This window comes from Sorex fumeus, unplaced genomic scaffold, assembly GCF_029834395.1.
Source record: "Sorex fumeus unplaced genomic scaffold, SorFum_2.1 ptg000007l, whole genome shotgun sequence".
NCBI lineage: Eukaryota > Metazoa > Chordata > Mammalia > Eulipotyphla > Soricidae > Sorex > Sorex fumeus.
Genome location: NW_026606064.1, coordinates 28,164,941 through 28,188,692, shown reverse-complemented (window position 1 = coordinate 28,188,692; position 23,752 = coordinate 28,164,941). Strand labels below are relative to the sequence as shown.

The window sequence follows — 23,752 nt, the reverse complement described above, 5'->3', positions numbered from 1 at the left end:
GGCAATGCACAGGGGTTACTCCTGGCTCTGCACTCAGGAATTACCGCTGGCGGTGCTCAGGGAACCATATGGGATGTTGGGAATTGAACTCAGGTTGGCCGCGTGCAAGGCAAACACCCTACCCGCTGTGCTATCACTCCAGTTCTGAGTTCAATTCCTCCATACCTCTCGGAGAGCCCGGCAAGCTACCGAGAGTATCCTGCCCGCACGGCAGAGCCTGGCAAACTCCCCGTGGCATATTTGATATGCCAAAAACAGTAACAACAAGTCTCACAATGGAGATGTTACTGGTGCCCACTCGAGCAAATCGATGAACAAAGGGAGGACAGTGCTACAGTGCATTCACATGGTATTATTTTTAGACAGGCTTGTTCTAAATAAAAGACTGAACAAATAGAAAGTATTTGCTGATGGTATCTTCATTTCCTGGGTCATGATAGACATCATCTTTTGCTCATTCTTTACTCAACACTAAGATAGGAAATTCTTGAGCCTTTCGGATTGATACACAAGGATACCAGCCCAGGACATCTTCAGGTTTTAACAGTGTGTTGAATGGGGAGTACTACTTTTCATGGGGTTCTTTGTTTCCCCCAGGACCTCTGTTCCAAACTTTCAACTCCACTTCTTCTAACTGAAGATGCAGAGGCAAGGCAAGACCGCTCTTAATGAACAGATCGGGAAGAAGATTTCTATGGGCCTTCACTGGGAACTACAACTCTATCAATTCTGTCCTGGCCTCTTGAACAAGGCACCTTCAAGCCTTGGTATCCTGGATGCAGAGACAACTTTCCAGAGACTCGTCTAAAGACAAAACTTCCTAAAACAGTAGTCTTCATCATCTGAGTTTGGGGGCCTTTTCCTGTTCTGACCCCCCCCCCCCCCGCCCCACCAAATGTTCTCAAAGGATAAAACCCTGGTTTCTTTAAGACTAATTTCAAAGCAATAAGTGTTCATGTAGCAACCCTCTTCTATCTCATCACAAGGGTCTTGTGATCACAATGTCACATTTGGTTCTGAAACTGCCCTGCCCCAGGCTAGTTCAGCTTTATGCAGAATTATCCAAGGGTGGAGGGTGTAATTCGGCTTGAGTGTGGTCCTCCAGCGAGAACCTCTTAGCACAGTTAGATAATGTAGGCACTTAAAAGCGTGAGGTCCAAGCAATGTGACACATGTCATTCCAGGGCTACCTCTGAAGGGCCCTTCAGAGGCCTCCCTTTTGGAATGTCTCAAGTATCATTCCCCACCCCAACCTAGACCTCAGGATGGCCTCTCAAAAATTCCTCCTGAACTGCCCAGAAATGATCTATCAGCTCCACACGGCCTCCACAGAGCTGTTCAGTCTCATTTCACTGGCAGTGTGGACTTCTGTTCTGATCTAGGTGTTTCTGGGTCCTCCAAAATGCTGCCTTTTGCTTGCGAGACCTTTTCTGTTTTAAAGCCATATAATGATTTATCCATGTTTTTTTTTTAAAGCCTATAATGATTTACCCAAAGGACCCCCATAAAAAAAGAATCTGAATATTTTTTTCTTGTTCTTTTTCTTTTCTAAAAATTTAAATCAAATCTAAGAAATCACTCCTCTCCATGCTTAGATGATTGTCACCACGTGACAACATTTGTTCACTCGTTCACAGCTGTTGTAAAATATTTCAGAGTGCGTAACTGATTTTTCTTCTTTATGAGAAAACAAAACAAAGAGGGGACCAAAGGGGAAGGGGGGGAAAGAATGTGCTCTACATATATGAGGTCTTTCCAACAAAAGAAGCTTCCCCCCACCAAGGCCCAGCGGGTGAGTGGGGGCTAGGAGGAGGTGCATCATGGGAAGTGGAGTGAGCACTAGGTTCAGTTGCCTTAATTTTTATTCACTTTTTCAGTCCTCTGATTGATATTGCAAACATCTTTACAACATACAAATGACTCTTTTATCAACCAGAATATATACTGAAGGAATTCTTTCCCCAGCCCTACTCCCTGTTGGAACTAAAAAACAAAACAAAACAAAACAAACAAAAATAAACACAAAACAAACAAAAAAATACCCCTCCCATCCCCCATCCCCTAAGCCAGTAAAGCGATGACAACAGCACCTTGACATTGTTTTAATTCCAACGCTATCAGAAGTTAAAAGCAGTAAAACAGATAGAGTACTAACAAGAACGAAGATACTTACTGTCTAAAATGTAAACGGAATGTTTTGGTTCAAATTTTTGTTGTTTTTTTTTTTTGTCTGTTTTCTGAAAGAGGACAGTTTATTATCAATTCACAATTAAAGCAGCATGCAATTTATTATTATTATTATTATTATTTTTTAAACTTTTTACGTTTTCAATTCTTGGCAACGGCAACAAACCACAACATTATCGAGGAATGTAATGCAGACTTTTTTAAAGTTGTGCGCAAAATGACTGTTTCCCTTCTGGTCATGGATATGTCCAATAAATAGATTGTAGAACCACTGTACTGTATAAACTTCATTTATACATGCAGTTCATAAAATTATTTTTTCTTAACTGAATAATTTACCCTGTTATGTATATATACAAATAGATAATTTTTATCTCAATATAATCTATACAACATAAATCCACTATCTTCCCCTTTTAATGGTCAATGTACATACACAGGAAGTGTCTATCCTTATGAATCGCCAGCCAATTCTCTTTTTGCTATCCATGGTAAGGGCCCGCACGTACGACTGGGTAGTTCGGCACTGGGAATTCCAATGCCTTTTGTCTATGCCCCTGCAGCCCTCCTTCGTGTAACCCATGGGATTGCACTTGGTCTCATAGAAGTACTGCTTCAGTTGGCCTTTTGATACAGGGACTTTTTCAAGGACAGTGACTGTCCCGCCCGACATGTCCACTGCAGTCTTTTTATCTGCCGCTGTCACCCACTCGCTAATGCTGTCGCACACGCTTAGCTCCCCACGGCGGGCAGGGTCAGAGTGGCGCCGGACCCTCATCGACATGTTTGCAGCATCCAGGTAATTTTTGTATTCCTCCAGCAGAAAGAGAAGAGGAGGCTCCAAAGGCACTTGACTACTGAGCATCACTCGGGAAGTGTACAAGTCCGCGTCCTTATTGTTCTCTTCATGGGGCCGAACTTTCTGGTCCTCATCCAACAGCTCTTCTATCACGTGTTCAAAAGTGTCAGCCAATGATGTCAGGCCTCGTGAACCTGCCTTGGGCCCATTCGCGCTCTCCAGAGTCCCATGGGTCCGCACTCCTGGGTAGGCCAAGCTGCCTTGTCCTCGGATGTTTGCTTCTTTCATGGGGGCAGCCTTCATGCAACCGAAGTATGAAATAACCATAGTAAGGAAAAGGATGGTCATCACTCTTCTCACCTGGTGGAACTGTAGGGAGAAAACACACAGAGAACGCAGGACCAATTAGGGTTATTTTTTATCACAGCAAAATGGTGCAGCCCACCTGATTGTAATTCCAGGCCATCCTCACAGGGTCAAGGTTTTTTTTTTTTTTTTTTTTTTTGGGTACTGGTGATAAACTCCAGCTGCACCAGGCACAAATTAATGTCAGTAGTGTGCTATACGTTGTTTAATATAAACCAGAGACGGTGCCGGGTCTCCCCCACCCAGATCTAGCATATAAACCCAAGATTAGATGTCTTCTAAGTAAGTGAAAAATATGTGGCTTCAGCTTGCATTCTGCCTCCCACTTTAGCAGCTTTGTAAGTTTAATTTTTAATGATCTCTGCTCAGGCTGTCACATGAGACACAAAATCAGATATGTTACTAAGCAACAATGGCAAATGTAATAGTAATTTTTTTTTCAAGTTAGCAATGTGGTCCTATTGTAGGAATGTGTTTCAGGAACACTAGTGGCCTGAGGGGTCTAGATGTGCCTCCCTCGCTATGTTATCTGGGCTGAAACAGTATAATAAAACAGTCAGGGAGGCTGAAGGAGGTTTGACATCGACTTATTTTGGTCTTCCACAGAAATAATCCATTTTAGAGCAAAAGAAGAAAGAGAGTTTTCTTAAGCCATGCTGTTTTGTAGATAGGGAAACTGAAGACCATGAAAGGACTTCCCTCATGGCAGACTTTCCTGAACGAAGTTTATGTTACAACTCTAGGCTCCCTATCCCGGGACTGATGTTCTTTCTAGACACCTGGGTGGTCACAACTGAAAATGTTTTGCTTATTTCCAAACAGAAATCATTTTCTACACGTTGATTTTAATGAAGTGTCTAGGCCTGGGGCTGATATCATGAAAACAATGTGTCTGCTTCAGGGAGAACTGGAAAAGTCAGCATTAAAACATTAAAAAGACACTAAAGTCAATGTCAAATGCCTCCCATATGTGGATTCAGGTTTATCTCAAAGAATTCTCCCCCCCTCCCGCCCCCATGCTCCCCTCTCCTCTCTGTGTCTTTTCTAGTTCCTATACAGAACCATCTAAGAAAGCCTAGCTTCACTTTTATTGGAAACGTGGTCTTGGATCTAGGTGAGCTGGAAAGTTTATCACAGCTTTAAAAAGCTGAGTGGCATTTTGCATGCTTTTGAAGTTTCTTGGGAAGTCCCCTAACAGAACACTACAAAATTAATCTTTTCCTGTTTGCCAGAGGGTTGCTAAACTCTAAATTTGGCTCTACCAGTATGTTCTGGGAAGCCAATTAGAATGAATGAGCAAGCAAAATGAAAACATACCTATAGACCAACCCACGGTTATCTTCAGATTGTGAGAACTCCGGAGTTACTTACCTGAAGCACTGTGCCCCTTAGCAGAACGAGAACTAGCCCCCAGCCCCAACGCTCTAACTTGATTTCTCCTTATCGCTTCAAGAAGCATGGACTTTACAAGAGACAGACACGCGCGAAGTTATGCTATGCCACAGGCGAGGGACTGGATTTCTATCCAGGAGGGGGTCACTACAGAGGAAAGTAACCTACCTTCAGGAGTCAACAGGTCATATTGAAAAATGACAGGAAACTGATACTTGAGAACCAAATGCTCCTCTTCTCTACTTTTGTAAAGAAATCCCATTTTATATCACTAACGGACTTTCTTACCATCCATCTGAACAAATTCCCTTGTTGACTGATTTGCTCTCAGCTGGGATGACTAGCAGACACACCCAGAGCTGTGTGGAGTGCACAGGGTCTGAGATTCAGAAGAGCACCCTGGTTTGAATGAAATACAGTTATCCCTTCTGCTAAGACTTGAACTTTATGAATGTTCTGGTTTCTGCACCATCAAATACAGGGATCTGCCAAGGAGGTTTCTATTTCTGGCAGGCAGTACTTACTTCACTTGAATGAAAATCCTTTCTCCTAATGTTCCGAGTCCAAATTAAAACTACCCAAGGGGCACCTCAAATGTAGGTCTAAAAAAGAATGCAAATTTGGAACATTTACTCCAACCATCTTTATCACACTGGTAAAGATTTGCTGTAATCAGCTATCTTTTTTTAAAACTTTATTTACTTATTTATTTTGGGTTTGGGCCACATCCAGTGGTGCTCAGGGTTACTCCTGGCTCTATGCTCAGGAATCACTCCCAGTGGGGCTCATGGGACCATATAAAGTGCCGGGATTGAACCCTGGTCGGCTGCATGCAGGCAAGCACCTGACCCCCTGTACTATCACCCTGGCCTCATATCTTTTAATAGCATATTTCATTAAATGTAAGATACCACTATTTCAAAACACATAATTCTTATGTACTACTAAAGGAAGTAAGTAAAGGCCCTCCTGTTGATCATTGATTTGCTCGAGCGGGCCCAGTAACGTCTCCATTGGAGACTTTGTTGTTACTGTGTCTGGCATATCAAATACGTCACGGGGAACTTGCCAGGCTCTGCCGTGCGGGCGAGATGCTCTCGGTAGCTTGCCGGGCTCTCCGAGAGGGATGGAGGAATCGAACTCGGGTCGGCCATGTTGGCTGCATGCAAGGCAAATGCCCTACCGCTGTGCTATCGCTCCAGCCCCTTATGTACTACTAAGGAAAAATAAGTGCAGCAAATCAAACTATTATCACTTATAAATTTCGTTGTATGTATTTACTTGGCCACATTTTATTATATATAAAATATTTGTACCTCTATAAAAATAAAGTTAAACAAAATAGTTTGATTTTTATTTATTTTGGGGTAGTGTCAGGTCTCTAACCCACGTCTAATGCATGCATGGCTCACATGATCATTGAGCCACATCCCTGACCAAATTAAGCAAAATAAATTAGTTAAAAGCAGTAACAGCTATTTCATGGCTGCAGTATAATCAACAATAATTAGATGTTATCAATGGTAAGATACAATTCAAATTAAATATGTAAAATAATAAAGAAGAACAACTTAGTGAAATAAAGTGTATTTACAAAATGCCCCAGTAACTTTTTAAAAAATTTTAAAAAAATTATTATATTCCTTTTCTTTTTGGGTCACACCTGGCTATGCACCTGGATCTGCACTCAGGAAATACTCCTGGCACTGCTCAGGGGACCATATGGGATGCTGGGAATCAAACCCGGGTCAGCCACATGCAAGGCAACGAGACTTGTAACAGTAACAAGACTTTTAAAGTTTTCTTTTTCTACATCTGGTTAAAGAAGCTAACTTTCAATTGTTTATTTTAGCTTCTTATTAGTATCTTTTGGTTAGGAAAAGAGTACTTTATGGCTCATTTTTCTCATCAGGTCCACAAATGAATATTTCAGAGAAACAAATGACATCTGAATAAATATTCCCTGGCTTTCATCCTGCAGCCTAACTAGAGCATCATTCAAAGATGAACATTTATAGAGATTCAGTAATGAATTATCTAGTGATAAAGTCTAACCCCATTCTTCTCAGAAGTCATTCACTGAGCAACAGTCTGTAAACCAAATTGCTTACTCTCTTACAAGGTCTTAAAGTCAATGCATCCAGCAAACTTAATAGTTGAAAAGATATTATTTCCCAACTTTTCTCTTTTAGACAATAATTTCTTGAAATTTGAGGCAACCCAGGCTGCAGGTTGAAATTCATGGGATCAAATTTGTCAATATGTTTTACATGTTGCCTTCAAATCTAGTCAGTGAGGAAGTGAGAAAGTCCTAAATGAGGTAGTCCTCCCAAACCTTTTCTTCAGAACATTTCTTCCATCTTTTTCTCTCCATCCTACTCCCCGGTCCTGGCTTACCCCCAACACCTGATTTCTGGTTCCCACATCTTCCTGATGAGGGTGCCATATTCTGCTACATTTATTCTGATAATTATGCTAAGAACTCACTATTATCACTACATTATCTTACAAAAAAAATCTTACAGTGGCTGATTTTCTCCACCAGAGCAAATAAAGTCTCTTTTAACTGGTATTGAACATCCTCCAAAACCTACTCTCACTTTACTGAGCATGATTCTCTCATGCTAGTCAACACTTCTTTACATCTGCTCTGATCACGCCAGAATCCTTGGATCCTGTGCACTTCCATTTATTGTCTACACAGAAGTTTTCCCATTCTGAAGGCAGACTCCTTTCTCTCTGACTGAATCTTTCTATCCTTTATGACCCAGTTCTAATATGAAATTCTACATGCCACTTTCTCCAATTATTCCAACACACACTGCCTTCCTTCTCCAAAAGTCCACATTATATTTCCTTCAGGACCACATTCTCTACTCACTTGTTAATTGTTAACTTCATCTGCAAGCAATGGCTAGTTCTCAGTGGGATGGTAAGTTCTCTCAGGGAATGAATCATGTCTGATTCCCCATAATGCTTAACACTCACAAAAATGTAAGAGTACTCAGTAAAAAATTTAGTACTCATTAAGGGATTTATTAAACCACAAAAAAAGACAGTTCAGGAAAAATTTTCACAGAGGCCTTTCTATGTGGAAAATATCAGTGTACTCACTGAAATTACTAGATCAAGAACAAGCTGTGCTGGGCTGGAGCAATAGCACAGCGGGTAGGGCATTTGCTTTGCACGCGTCCGACCCTGGTTCGATTCCCAGCATCCCATATGGTCCCCCAGGCACTGCTAGGAGTAATTCCTGAGTGTAGAGCCAGGAGTAACCCCTGAGCGTTGCTGGGTGTGATCCAAAAAGCAAAAAAAAAAAAAAAGAACAAATTGTGCTAAATTCAAGTTATATAGCAATCAGCCATGAGAAACTCCCTTGAGTTTCTTTAGTACAGCAAAAATATACTTGAGCAGTTAAAAAAGAAGTAACATTATAGTAACATTATGGCGATTAACAGCCTCTACTATTTCCTATGTAGCACTGCTTCCAACAAATCACTAAAATATTTTGAAAGCAGTCTATAATAATCATAACAGCAAACGTTAGAATTTCAAATTTTTTAGTTTCCTTTTTTGGTTAACCTCAATGAAACACTTTATATATTGTATTAAGAAACCATCGGTAAGAGAATCCATGAAAATTATTACTTGTAACCCTCTGTATGAGTATTTCATAAAAGATAAAGAGGCTGTGAAGTATTGCTAAGTAGATTGGTCTTGATATCTATATATCTCTTTCTATATAGCACTGTAGCATTGTCCTCTCCTTGTTTATCAATTTGTGTGAGCAGGCACTAGTAATGTCTCCATTGTGAGACTTATTGTTACTTTCTTTGGCATATTGAATACACCACAGGAGCTTGCCAGGCTCTGCAATGCCAATGAGGGCGGGATACTCTCAGTAGCTTGCCAGACTCTCCGAGAGGGACAGATATTTGGATATATTTACTATTGCTGTATAATTCTTCTCTGAGGCTTACATCTGTAAAATGCTAGGTGGTTTTAGTCCTACTTTGAGAAAATGAAATAATAAGGCTAAAGAAAACTAACAAAGTAGAAGTAAAATTTATTTAAATATGAACCACATGAATCCTAAAAGTTCATCCAGATGTTCAGATATGACTGCAAGCTCTCCTGACAAAGTAATAACTTATAAAAGACTACAAAATACACACAAGTATAATATTGATGGAGTTAGGACAGGTATTATTATCTCTGTTATATAGAAGAGGCAATTCTAAAAAGTTAGTAACCTATCAGTTGCAACAAAACTAATAGGTTTCCTGTCTCCTTGTGCACATTTTTAACATAAGGACATACTGCTAGTTTTAGAGTAATTACAGGAAGGAGAGAGACTATGCTATGAAAAGTGGTGAGAGAAGGAGCTTATAAAATGCAGACACAGTATTCAGTGTATCTCGGAGCCCAAATTTCTAAATGTAGCATCATAAAGATATTACTTAGTTTTCGTAATGTTAGATTCATCATGAGTCCCAACTTTGAGTCCTGATTATTTCAGTGTATGGAATTTCAGACAATAAAATCTTCCTCAAAAAGAAAGTAGTGCAAAGTCTCAGACATGTTAGAATCACATTTTTGTAGTTACAACTAAGAAAAGGTACCAAAGAATATAAAAAAATTCAGATATACAAAAGAAAAAAAGTAAAAAATTTTGGTGTCCTCAGTGACTTTAATTTTTTTCTGTACTAATCAAAGAAAATACAATTTAGTGGATTTTTTTTTAAAACAAGGTGGGAATTGAAATCAGGGTCTCACACATGCACGTATTGGGTTTTACTACTGAGTCACATGCCTGGCCCTATAAAACACAATTTAAAGAAATGACTTCATCATATTCCTATAAACAACAAGGGCAATGGTAATACAGAAGAAGTTGCCCAATTAATGTTTAATTCCTAATATCCACAATGCAAACCTACTGAGTTCACCTCAATGAAAGTTTGCAAGATCTTTAATTTGGATTCACTTTCACTAATTTATGAGCTTTGCTTTTCCCTGTTCATTCATCAGACAGGGAATCTACTTAAAGCTAGGAGGGAGCACTAATATGGAAGTAACGGAAATATGGATTGGTCTTGATTTCTATATAGCTCTTGATATATTTATATATCTACAGAAATATAATTATTGTATAGATAAAGGTGTAGATAAAATCCAATGGAGAGAAAAAGGCTACTTCCAGTTAGAGAATGAAGAATGCTTTATGAAGAAGATGCAAAAGGAGACTGCAAAGAAAGAGAAAAATTTAGAGACAGTCAGAAGACACGCCAGTGAATGGATGGCAGCTTGGTTAAGGGCATGGAGGTGGGAAGGCACAGTACATTTCTGAAGAGGAGTTCTGGAGTGGAAAAAGTGAGAAACAAGACCAAATGACTGCCAGATTTTGAATGACTCTGAGAATGATGCTAAAGAGCTGGACCTTGTTTTAAAGGCATGGAAAACTCAAACACAGTTCTTGTGTGGGCTGGGGCAGAGGGTAGAATGGTTTAGAAGCTCTGTTTATCACCAGATGTAGACATGTCTTAAAGAATAATACACAGGGAAACATAAATTAATTCACTGATTTTATTCTGAGTTGTGACCAAGTTTCAAAACCAATTGCGTAGCTACTTAAATAGGGGATTGGGTTAAGGATATGGGTATATCACATAATTAATCAACTTACATTGAAGATGAAGAGTGTTATAAAAAAGAAACAGGGTTTGGTAAGAAGTCCAAATTTTGGAGGCCTACCCATCATTAATATCTGAGTTGGCTGAAAGGGCAGGATAGGAGGGAGAGGAGAGACGGGAATATAAACTCTCATTCCAATTAGAATTACTGAACTTGGATTCTACCATTCAGCACTTTTAATTCAGAGATCTCCAAACACTTTGCAAATATTAAGTAATTAAGACTCATAGGACCCTAGGGGTATAGGTAACTATAATTATCCCCATTTCATACAGGAGGAAAGAGGACCAGAGTTTTTAATCAACTCATCCTCTTACTGTGGTTCCCTTGATAGAACAAGGTCAGTGCCTGAGATTCCAAAGAAAAACTAGGCCTTTGGCTACAGGGACCAGTTTCTGCCACCTTTCTAGATTATCATTGCATTATTTTTCTATGAAGTATAAACTGCTTAGCTCCCAAAACTGAAAGAACAAAACCAAAAATATTGGTAGTTGAAATCCATAAATAAAGTGTTAAAACTGAGCTAATGAGCATTATAGATACTCACCTACTTACTGAATGACCATTCAGTAGAAGCTAATAAACATATTAGTAGGGGGTCTGAGTGATAGTCCAGTGGGTAGGGCACTTGCCTTGCATGTGCCGACACAGATTCGATCCCTGGGACTCCATATAGTCCCCATGAGCCCAGAGCCAGGAGTAGGCCCTGAGTATCACCAGGTGTGGCCCAAAAATAAAACACAAAGCAAAAGAAGTAAGTAAATAAAATCTCATAAAACAGAGAAGTTCCAACACTTTATAGGAGCGCCTTTAAAATATAGCTCTCAACTGTAATGTAGTTGATGTCAAAGGGTCTTCAATTACACATGCTACAAAATACACTCCATCTTACCAGAGAACACGCTGATTCTCTAGTATGCCAGAGATAGGCATTGAGTGACTCTAGCAGCCTCTCAAAGAGTGTCAGGGAAGCTGATTTCCTTAGTTCAGACCTGGAATGATACATTCACAAAACTGTCATTAGTTGGGGGGAAGAATATTCTCCTGAAACCTTTCCTTGATAGATAAATGTATACACAACTATGACAGAAAATATTACATCTCTGATTCTCTATTAATTCTTTTTTTTTTCTTTTTGGGTCACACCCGGCGTCACACAGAGATTACTCCTGGCTCAAGCACTCATAAATTACTCCTGGCATTGCTTGGGGGACCATATGGGATGCTGGGAATCAAACTCAGGTCGGCTACATGCAAGGCAAATGCCCTACCCGCTGTGCTATGGCTCCAGCCCCTCTCTATTAATTCTATTAATCACTATATACCTCACTCAGTTCCTGGAAGGTAAGAACTTTTCTGCTGGTGGGAGACCTTACCCAAGAGTAAAACTAGAGTCCTTTCTCCATTAAAATGGGAATATTCACCCCTAACTCACAATTTGTATAGTACCTTGCACAAGCCAGGCTCCTCCACACACAGAATGAGTGTCTTTTTAGTGTTGCGAATATTTTTGGAGAGTTTAGGGAGATGCAGTGAATAGAAGAGCATAAAGTGGGTCTTGAAGTGAGCTGTAATGATTGAACTGAGTTTAGAACAAGAAAACTAAAAGGTCTGGCACAAGAATAAAAGAGGACCCCACCAGGTTTTCCAACCCCAAGCACAGCTGTATCCCACATTGAAAGGTGCCCATCACTACTGTCCTAGGAAGCCAATTGCTCCAGCATAATCAAGGATGAACCCCAGATCCAAAGCTCCCTAGACTGCCCATGATTATACCCAGTCCTCCCTCTCTGCTTTTCAGAACAACAATGCCCAAACAGCATGTACCTCTAGTCTATATAAAAGGGTTAGCATTAAGCACATACAAGTTCTTTTCATGTCAAATGAATAAGTAGCTGACAAATGTTTTAAAAATTGTACTTTAAAGTCACGGATTTTTGACAATAAGAGCCAAATGGCAGTTAACACTCAATTAAGAAGTCTTACCTTTTAAATTAGAGTTCCCTTTTCTTCAGAGTTTCAGGTGCGATTTGTTATAATGAACTAAAATTCATATTTAACAGTGTCCTAAGACTCAAAGGCCAAGGAAGCAATCGACTATTTATCAAATTTTCATACATGACAAATAGGAATGTTAATTAAGAAGATACTATCGAGATAGGGGTTGTGGCACAACACTTGTATGCGTGAGGCCCTGGGTTCAAGTCCCAGAAGCAGTGAAACCAGTGAAGAAAAAAAAAAGATGCTAACATTTGTCTCTGTGACATTTCAGTGACCCACTCAGTAAGGAAGGGTGGGAGCAAATTATCAGGAAATATCATGCTTACAGGGAAGGCTTCTGAGTGGTACTCAGGGAGAACAGAGATACTCAGGTCCTGTGGGGCTGGCCCTAGAAGGGCCACACTGCAGTGCTCAGGGCCTTCAGGACCTCACTGTGTAATACTGGTGTGGGGACTGAGTCTGGGGTTGGGCACATGCCAATCTCCCTAGCCCCTAAGTATTAAGATTAAAAAATTAAGTATAGTAGAAGCAACTCAAATTTTTGTTACCAAATATTCTATAATAAAAGAGAATGTATTAGTCCTAAAATATTTTGGGAAATATATAAATTGAATAAATTTTAATAACTTAAAATGAAATGATGTCTTAGTTCTTAAAGTGTGATCCACAGACCAACAGCATTCGCATCTCCTAGAAGCTTAGAATCTACATTTTCACCACAACCACTACTTTAGGAAGAATAGAATTAAATGATAAAGAGAAAAAAAAGCTACTGATGGAAATAAAAGGGTTCATAAAGGTAAAGGCCCTCCCGTTGATCGTCGATTTGCTCGAGCGGGCCCAGTAACGTCTCCATTGGAGACTTTGTTGTTACTGTGTCTGGCATATCGAATACTCTCGGTAGCTTGCCGGGCTCTCCGAGAGGGGCGGAGGAATCGAACTCGGGTCGGCCATGTTGGCCGCGTGTAAGGCGAACGCCCTACCGCTGTGCTATCGCTCCAGCCCTACACTGTCCTCCCGTTGTTCATCGATTTGCTCGAGCAGGCCCAGTAACGTCTCCATTGTGAGACTTCTTGTTACTGTGTTTGGCATATTGAATACTCTCGGTAGCTTGCCAGGCTTGTGAATATTCTAAACACACCAAACACTTACCTGTCACCTTTATTCCTTGATTAAACTTGTTTTATTGGGACACTTATAACAAAATCTAGGTTCTCTTTATGTCAACTGGCTTTGCCACTATTGTGTTTATATGATAAAGTACAAGGAGCCAAACATCTGATTGAATAATAATCTTTCTGGCTGAATCAGTATGCTGACATAAATCTGGACTAGTATTAAATCTTTTTTTTATCTCAAAGCTACATGGACAAGCATAACTAGCCTCCCTGATTATATACACAGCCTAATACAGCCCCTAGTCACTCAGAATCATATTAGAAATATGTCAGTGACAGTACTTGGTAGACTTCTAAGCACATTTGTATTCTTTTCTGAGAAATGACTTTGATCCCTGTGAGGTTTTTTTTTTTTCTGAAATGGTGAAATAGAAAATGGCAGAGGGAGAAATGAATGACCCATTCATCTTCTTAATAGAGATTTCTTTTTTTTTTTTTTGAGGGGGGCATATGTAGTTGTGCTTTGGGCTTATTCTTGCCTCTAGTCTGCACTCACGGATCACTCATGGTGGGGCTGGAAAAGAGGGGATTATATACACAGTTGCTACTGTTTTTTTTGGCATATCCAAAAGAGCCTCCAATACCGTTGGGAAAGACAAATAAGGAGAGGCTGCTAAAATCTCAGGACTGGGATGGATGGAGATGTTACTGGCGTCCGTTCAAGTAAATCAATGAACAACGGGATGGCAGTGATATACAGTTGCAGAGAATAGAGCCAGGTTGGTTGCATGCAAGGCAAGTACCTTGCTAGCTATTTCTCTGGCCCCAAGAAATTTCTTATTTCTAGCTTTTTCATGAAACTCAAAGATCAACGACTGGGGGAGATAATATAGTCAGGAAGGCATTTGTCTTGCATAAAGGCAATGTGGGTTTTATCCCGGGCACCACATATGGTGGACTGGAGCGATAGCACAGCAGGTAGGGCGTTTGCCTTGCATGCAGCCAACATGGTCGACCTGAGTTCGATTCTTCCACCCCTCTCGGAGAGCCTGGCAAGCTACAGAGAGTATCTTGCTCACACGGCAAAGCCTGGCAAGCTACCCGTGACGTATTCAATATGCCAAACACAGTAACAACGTGTCTCAAAATGGAGATGTTACTGGCCCGCTCGAGCAAATCGATGAACAACAGGAGGACAGTGACAACATATGGTCTCCAGGGCCCAGTTAAGAGTGATCTCTGAGTGCAGAGCAAAAGAAAGTACTGAGCACAGGTGGATGTGACCCCAAAAGCAAAGCAGCAGTAACAGGAATAATATTAGAAGATCAAGCTATCTTTTCACCATTGCTCTGAAATTTCTTCAAAATTCAAATTAAAACAGAAGCAGCAACAAAACCTTAACTTACTGAAATATCAAACACCAAAATCTCTTCTCAAGCTTTGCATGTCGACAACCCTGGTTCAAATCCTGGCTCCACCTGGCTCCGCTCCCCAGAATCTCTGGGTGCAGGCCTGGGGGCTCTTCCCACCACCGCAGGACTTGCATTGAACTATAGGCTGAATTTGACCAAGTATTGACATAAATGTCCATGGAGCCTCCTAAACACTACTAGGGACACTCCACTTCCCATAAAGAAGAAAACAAACTCCTCAAACCACCACTTTTAGTGAGGTACCCAACAGGCCGCCCAATTTATCAGGTGGGTCCTAAATGTGGGATAATTTACTTTAAGATGGAAGTTCCCAAGAAGGCTTGATAACATGTAAATGCCCACAGGAAAGCATATTTATTTTTCTTTAATTGAGCTGCATTGCCAGGGACTCCATGGGTATGAGGAGGGGGAGTTGCATAAACGAAACTGGAGACCAGCCCCTGGGCTCTTTATAAAGGACTGCAAAGACGACACCTTGCTGACCCTCTGCAAAGTCATCCAGTTCACCAGAACCAGTGCAAATGACTGGGACAGGGAACCCTGAAAACACTACAGCAAAGCAAATGGGTGGGGCTGAGATGACACAGAACTCTGTTTTCCCAGGCCATATCCCAAGTATTATTAGGTTCCACCTTGAGCCCCACATCGTACAGATGTCAACACATCGAGGAGAAGGCCTCCAAATTCCAAACGTGGCACAGCTACTACCACCAGGGGCTATTATGACAGGGTAGTGGAGCACACTGCTCCATGTTCTTGGTTCCAGGAATAAGCATGCTCCACACCATGCAAGTGTGATGCAACCACATTCTTTGTCCCTACAGGGAGAACACAGAACAACAAACAAGGGGAATCCCCCCTTTCTGAAAAGAAGCTTGCCATCATGCAAAGTTTGAGAATGTGCCAGAACAATTCAAGAGACAAACAAAATACAGAAAACAAAATGTAGAGACAGTTTGGGTTCAGAGCAGTCTTTCTTCAGAGTTGGCCACTTTAAATCCACACAGCTTTTAGGGTGTTCCTGGATAGTCCAAGTTCTTGCCATGAGGTAGTATGGGAAATGTGACAGCTATGAGCCAAACACCCACTAGACACCATCACCACACAAACACCTTAATGGACCCCAGAGTTGTGGCAAAGGCATGCCCTTCTCAGTTTTTCCACAGATGGTATGCCTGAAATTTTCCATAGCCAACATAGTCCTGTGGTTAATTAGTTATCTGGGCAATTTCCATTATAGAAAGAATATCTGTACATAATTAGATCCATCGTAAGTTCAAACTGGAATGCTTCAATGTCATTAAAATCAGAATGGTAAAAACAAGAATGGCATGAATAGTTCTCACCTGTGGAAGGGGGCCTCTCAAGATTTGATCCTGTCCTCTAAAGCAATGTTTCTCCTCTTTTTTTGGCCATGAGCACGCTTCTATCCTTATTTCCTTTCTCTGACCCTCTTATCTTGTGCTATGACTCCCCATTTACTCAACTTTTACATGTGGCTCCCATGGAATATCCTGGGGCTCCCACAGAGGGAACACGAGACTCCTCATTGACAAGCGCTGCTCTAGTATACACAGAGTATTAAATTTTTTTTAAAAAAAAATCTAAGAGAAGGAAAATAGGTGAGTGAAGAAACTGGAAAGATAAGTTACCCCTAAAGAGAAAAGAACAATACTCTCTTTAAAACTGCTATCATGAAAACTAGGAGAAAGACAAAATTAGCCCAAGAAGACTATTAGCTCTTAGTCGCTTACCTTTATGAGACCATTTTCAGGAATCAGTTTGTTAAAGTCCACTGAAGCACAAACGCACACAACGCAGCCCTTCTGGGATGCACAGTCATACTATACAGAAGTGTGTGGGTAGATACCAGAACATGTATGGACATGCAACCTTTTCTGTAGCAACTCAGTGTTCTGAGCTTTAATGCGGATTAACCTTCTGCACACATGGAGAGAACTGGTGGTTCCACACATCCAGTTGTCCTTCGGGTTATTTTTGCATCCAAGTCTGTAATTTCTTTTAATTGCTTACTGTAAAGCACAGGAAAGTGCTCATTACCTACAGCTGAGTATGGGAGGAGTAAATGTGTCCCCCACTCCCTGTCCTAATCGAGTATCCAGCTCTTCCAGGTGTCACTATTTATTTGAATCACAAAATTAAACTAGTTTCTTGGTCCTGTGCATAATGAGCCATGGGGACCCCATTCAAAACTGGCCATGTTTCTGAGCTACTATAAATTACAAGGAAAATAGTAACATCTCAGATGACAAAAAATCCATATGGCTGAGCAGAAAGCAACCTCATCAGTTAAGCCATTAGGATACACCTATATGGAAAACATTTAATTCTATGGTTTCAGAAGTATCAAAACTGTGAAGACATCTGTTTGACTCCATTCTTTTCACTAAATATAAATTACTAAGGAGATACGCAAAGTTATTATCAAAATATTTAATTTATGTAGTGGGATGGAGTCATGTTTCTACATAGTAACTGTAAGTGAATCCAGTATTGATGGTGGTGTGTAAGAGGGAAGTTTGGGAAAATGCTCTTGGCAACTGGGTAATAAGTAACAATAGATTTCTCTTTATATTAAGAATAATTAAAGATTATAGTTAACATTTATTAGCTGTGAGGCAGATAATCTAATTATCCACAGTTTACAGTTGAGAAATTTAAATTTTTGAAAGGTGCAATAAATTTTCTAAGACCATATGCCTAGCATGTGTAGAAATGGAATTTAAACTAGGGAAGGCTGGGATCGCTCTCTCCCTAGAAGGGGTCAGACGTGAATGTGAGCTTTTCCATTTTGAGGGAGGTCTACTTGGCAAAGATATCCTATAGATTCTATGCATCATTAAAATTTTTATCTAAGCAAATCCCCACATGATCATTCATTATAAGCAGTTTGTTTGGAGTGTAATTTCACCGAGGCTAAACAGAATCCTAATGTTTTTCTTTATCACCCTCTTTCCCATATTGAATTAGTCCTTCAGGGTACCAATCATACACATGAACTTAACAGAGCATCATGTCAAAACTATGCATGAAGGTAGTCTGTTGGAAACATCAGAATAGTTCTCCCAAAAAGATCTCCTTACTGGAATTGAACTGCAAATCAGTAATCAAAACTGCTAAATCCCCCTTTGTCACCTCTTATTTGAATAAGAATGATGTCAGTCATGACCTAAGAGCCAAACTGTCTTTTAAAAAATACTCATGGGCTGGAGTGATAGTACAGCAGGTAGGGCACTTGCCTTGCGTGTGGCCAACCCTAGTTCAATCCCTGGAACAACATATGGTCCCCCGAAGTTGCCAGGAGTGATTCCTGAGTGCAGAGCTAGGAGTAAGCCCTGAGCACAGGTGGCCCCTAATAAACAAACAAACAAATAAACAAAACCCTCTTGACAAAAAAATCTTTCTTTTTGGTTCCATACCTTAATCCCCTCCAAGTCTGGTAACTTGAGCCAGTGACCTCAATGCCCTATGACTGAAGAACAGAGTAAAAGGGCAAAGATATGAGTAAAAAAATTGAAAAGACAAAGCAAAATGATCTCAGATTTATTATCAGCAAATAGTTCTAAAAGCTACATAGGACCAGAAAGAGATGTACGGCATGGAGAGATCAGCACTCAGAAGGCATCAAGAGCTATGCAGTGAAAACAAGCAAAGGAATAGGGTCTCGGTGTGGAGACCCGACGTGGCAGCTCTGCACCCACTGGCAATTTAGCCTGAATGGTGAAGGCACAATAGACCCCACATTCACAGTGGGTTGATGCAAAACATCAACCTGTGATGGCATCCTGAGCATGGAAGTTAGATGATGATGGCACAAAAGATGGAAAACCATGCTTCTGCCATGCACAGCCCTAGAAGAGAACAGACTTCAAGAGAAGAGTAGCTTACAGCTTGAGAACAAAACTGGAAACACCCATTGTGAAATCTTTCACAGGTCTTAACAAAAGAAAACGAATATTTGTCAGCGGTATGTCAGCTCGCGTCTAGCAGTCCACCCATACGCGCAGGAATTATCTCCTGGGCTGACCAGATCCAGCCATCAAGGCAGCTCCCCAAGTGCAACTAGTCTGTCCACAGGAGATGAGGAGTGGCTTTCTCTTTTTAAAGTGGCCCTGTCACAAATTCTGTGAAACGATAGAATGCCTCTTTGGATTGAAGAACTATTCTGCCAGGCTCCATTTACTACGTTTTTCTATGTGGAGGGAATAAAGAGAATGCTTTCTAGACAGCATGTTTGCCTTGGAGAAAAACAAGATTGAGCATCACTCTTTCCAGTGAGAATAGAGAGTTATGCGAGAATGACCTGAAATATATGCTTTTTGAAATATGAAGATGTTATCTAGGGTTATAAATCATGTGCCTTTACAGGATGCACTCATTGTGTAATACAATAAACTGCTTGGCAATTTTATTTTTTAATGTTAATGTAAATTTTTATTTTGTGATGACTAGAGTTGCCAAAAATACCCGGAAACTTTAAGGGAGAAGTCTGGCAATACCGTATTACACTTCAGTGCTGGCATTGTACCCTGGCAGTTTTAATTTGTCTCATAAAGTACTAATTATTTCATTATGATTCTTGGAGTGTGAAACCATTCCTCAAAAGAGAATGTATATGAATTTCCCCTTGGATGTATATGAATTTCTCAAGCTTAGCAAAACCTCCTCTTGAACTCAGCCCCTAGAAATAAAGTTAACGAGCAGGAAAGAGCATTAAAAACCTGGTACGCAGTGTCCCACAGAAGAACAATTTCCTTTTCTGTTCCAGGAAACACTGTGCTGCTCTTTAGGTACAGCATTGCTCGTTAGCTGAATAATGAATGCAAGCTCAACTTTCCATTGCAGGAAATTCTGCAAGTGGCAACGTGGGCCCATTCCATGTGTGTCACTAGAGTTGGCATAAGCCCATGGCTATGGGAGGCATTATTTCCATTGGAACTGATGCCTGCACTAGCTCTTGGAACTGTACATATTCTCACTGCAAATGAAGGATAAAGTCGGAGACAGACCTCACATAGAAGTTCACCTCCCAGATGGTGGTAGTAAACATTCAAGCCTTTTGCAAGACAATTAGGCAAGAACTACCAAAATTATAGATACATTCTCCTGTTCCCCTGGCAATGTTACTTCTGGGAATAATGTACAGATTTGGGTAGATACACATTCACAAGATTACACAGAGAGGTTATAAACTGCAATAAGACAAAATAGCAAAAATGTTTGAGAAGTATTGTAAATCGCCCAACTTCCAGCAACAAGAAAGTAGGCAAACCATTGCACCGTATTTACAATGGAGTCTATGCAAACATAATGATTAACTCTCTAATACCAAATGTAAACTTATCTGAAATATGTGTTAAGGAGCAAAAACAAGGTTCAGAACTATATATACATGACATGCAATCTTTTGTGTTAAAAGAAAGTGAAACTGGAAAAATAACCATTCACACTTGTACTTACATAAAACACACTATAAAGACTTCGCATGTGAGACTAGAGAGATAGTACAGCTGGCCAGGCATTTGCCTTGCATGCGGCTAACCTGGGTTCAATCGCCACCACCCCATATGGTCCCCCAGGCCCACCAGGAGTGATCCCCGAGCAAAGAACCAGGAGTAAGCCCTGAGTGCTGCCGGGCATGGCCCCCAAACAAAACAGACAACAACAAACAAATCACATGTAGACCTATACAAATAATCACCTAGAAATGGAAAGACTAGATGGGTAAACCAGAGATGGGCAAGATATTTCCCCATAGCAGACTTAATGCTAGTTTGCAAATTGATACCATACAAATAAATTATCAAAAATTAAAAGTAAGTTATTTTAAAATCATAGTCTAGTGGCTTCCCTATTAGCACCAAAGCTCCCCATACTGCTCAATGATCCAGTGAACATCTAGAGATCTGCATCGGTTTCTTTGCGGTATGTCCTGGTAGTAACTATAATCAAAAAGTCAGTTGGGGGCAGGTGTGCGATCTCATTTCTCACTCATTTTCCTAAAAGAAATCAAGGCAAGGTGGAAGAGTTGAGAACAGAGGGCCATCTTTGAGGCTGGGGGCTACAGACCTGAGTTCTGGTCATGGCCTTTTCCAACTTTTCCACATTTTTGGAGGATAAGGGATGTAACTTGATGGAAAAGAACATGCCTTGCATGTTCAGTCTCAGATACAAAAAAATTTTTTAAGCACTTGAATAGATAATTGACTATATTTATGAACAAATTGGGAAGATTTAAGGAGGAGAAGGAGAAGAAGGAAAATTTCATTTCCATCTGCAGAGTCATCTGAAAAGCAGCTCTCCCAAGATCTCCTATCATAGCAATGTCTCATCAAAGCAACACTACAGTGTTAAACTAATCATGAAAATCTAAGGGCTGTTCTCCTGTTTTTGAAGAGCAACATTCCAAGAAGATGGGAAAGAATTACAGAACTAAGTTTCAGGAGGTCCCCTAGCTGGGTCCTACTTTCTAGATGCCTGTTTAGGAAATTAGAAGGCTGTAGGGAACCCAGAGGAAACAAACCCAACAACTGAAGCAGTACTCCTTTGCATTTTGATTGAGGATGGCCCTTCTGCAAGGGACCTGATTCTGGCTAGATTTAAGAAGCCTAAAGGATGCTATGCATTCAGGGACCACCCTTTAACAAAATGATGAAGCTAGAGGTTAGACAATGAGAAACAGAGCCAGGCCACTTCCCGTTGTATACAATATCCTCTCATCTCTAGCTCTGTATTTTACATGAGACCATGTTTCCTTAGGAAGCCTACTAGCCATCTATGTTATTTCAGTTTACAGCCTTCTCTTGCGCAAGAAACTTGTTACCTCTGATTAAGAAGAAATGTGCATTGTATTTTAGTTACTAATTCATTTTTTCATTCAGCACAGGTTATTATATTGCAAAAAAATTAATTACTGAGTTCAGACGGCTTTTGTTTAAGTAAAATTATTTTCAAGGCTGCTGCAAGTAAAACAGAAAGATTAACTTTGTACTATTTATTAATTTCTTTGGTCTCCCCAGCAGTACTCATGGGGCAGGGGTCACTCTGACCAACACTTAACCCAGCAGTGCAGGCTTGATGGTTCAGTGGTCAGTGTAGGCAATACAGTACTGCTCCACACCAGCAGTGCTGGTGGACACCAGGGTTGCACCAGTGGTAATTGGGGGGACAATGTGGTGCCATGAATTGGACTCAGACCTTTGTGCTCCAGTTTTCTGAGCTATCTCCCTGGCCCCTTGGCAACTTTTGAAAGATTCTTCAAGTGCTTGAATTCAGAGTTTTGTGCATCCATGATTTTCAAGTGTTATTTATAATGACAATCAAATGTCTACGAACGTGGCTGCATTCCCAGCTATCATTTGCTTTTAAGAAACTGTTCCAGTGTTACCCTGTCATCAGTTTTACACTACTAATTGACTACTCACAGGTCCACAAGAAACATTTTTGTTTTCAAAATGTTTATGGGAACACAGGGACAAAGATTTGTTACCTCCAAGGTGTATGTCGGTGGCACAAATCCAAGCCTTGGCTGGAGAGGCAGCTCCATGGGCTTGGCCCATGCTTTGCATGTGAGGGCTGGAGTCTATACCTGGCACCACCACATGGACTCCTGAGCTTTACCAGGAACAGACTCTGAGCACTGTTTGGTGTAACCCCCAGTTGTTTTTTAAATCCAAGTGTTTGGTTCATCCTTAGAGCTCTGGCCATTTGGCTGAGCTGCAGATCATAACCAACTATATTCTTGTCATTCCCTCAGGTGAAGAAATCTCATGTGTGGACCATGTTTATATCCCAAGGGGGGAAAATTCACACTAGTGTTATTTAAAGGTCAAATTAAGCCCCTTTCCCCTTTCTCTTCTCCTGAGCTACAAAGGTTACCCATCCTTCTGTGGCCTGTCGTTTGGATGTTGTGCTTGCAAAAACTGACAGGCAACAGCTTAACATAACTGACTTAACCTTTCCCTAAAATGTACTCTTTATCATTTTGTTTCTTAACACAGTATGTCTTTGTCTTTTCCTTTTATTTAATATAGTCGGGCTTTTTTAAAAAGATATTAAATATTTTAATCGATATTCTGTTGTTCACAATGCTATTAATAATGGTTTTGAATGCACATAATTCTAACATCTCACCCAGCACCAGTGTACCCCTTCCCTCTCCCAAAGATCCCAACTCACTTGGGTGGAACAGTTTTCCCATTGTACTGCCTGTTGACCTTGTTGCTACCTTGCTATGTATCGATAAGTCCCACGTTGGATGGAGATCATTTTGTATCTATCCTTCTGAATGACTCAAGTATGATATCCTCTAGTTCTATTCAAGTTGCCATAAATTTCATTATATTCTTTCTTTCTTGGAGCTGCATAATATATAAACCACAACTTCTCTATTCATCTCATGTGTAGTTAGGCATTTGGGTTGTTTCCACATCTTGGTTACTGTACTAATTGCAACAATGAACATTAGTGTACATATATCCTTCTGAATTAATGGTTTTGTAACAGCATTTACAACCAGGATCTCTGTCCAACTAGGGTATTCCAAGTAGGTCACAGATTAAAATTAAGTAAATGGGAGAGGGGGAAACATAGCAATGAGACTAGGTGTATAACTAGTAGGTCAGGTGGCCACAGGAAGAAAACAAAGTCTAAAGGGTTGAGAAACACTGTTCATTGGACACACATGCAAATGAAGGAGATAAAAATTTCTGCTATGAGGACTTCACTGTTAGAAGATGGGA

General features: G+C 40.5%; 1 protein-coding gene across 6 annotated transcripts in view; it reads right to left on the bottom strand.

Moving 5' to 3' along the window:
- Positions 1–889: 889 nt before the first annotated feature.
- BDNF (brain derived neurotrophic factor) overlaps positions 890–23,752 on the bottom strand; it is a 58,691-nt gene continuing 35,828 nt past the window's right edge. For all 6 annotated transcript variants that reach the window (XM_056136324.1, XM_056136291.1, XM_056136307.1 and 3 more), the window contains exon 2: positions 890–3,355. In XM_056136324.1, coding sequence (XP_055992299.1) covers positions 2,591–3,334 — 744 coding nt within the window. In that variant the 5' untranslated portion in view covers positions 3,335–3,355 and the 3' untranslated portion in view covers positions 890–2,590. The remainder of the gene's footprint in view (positions 3,356–23,752) is intronic.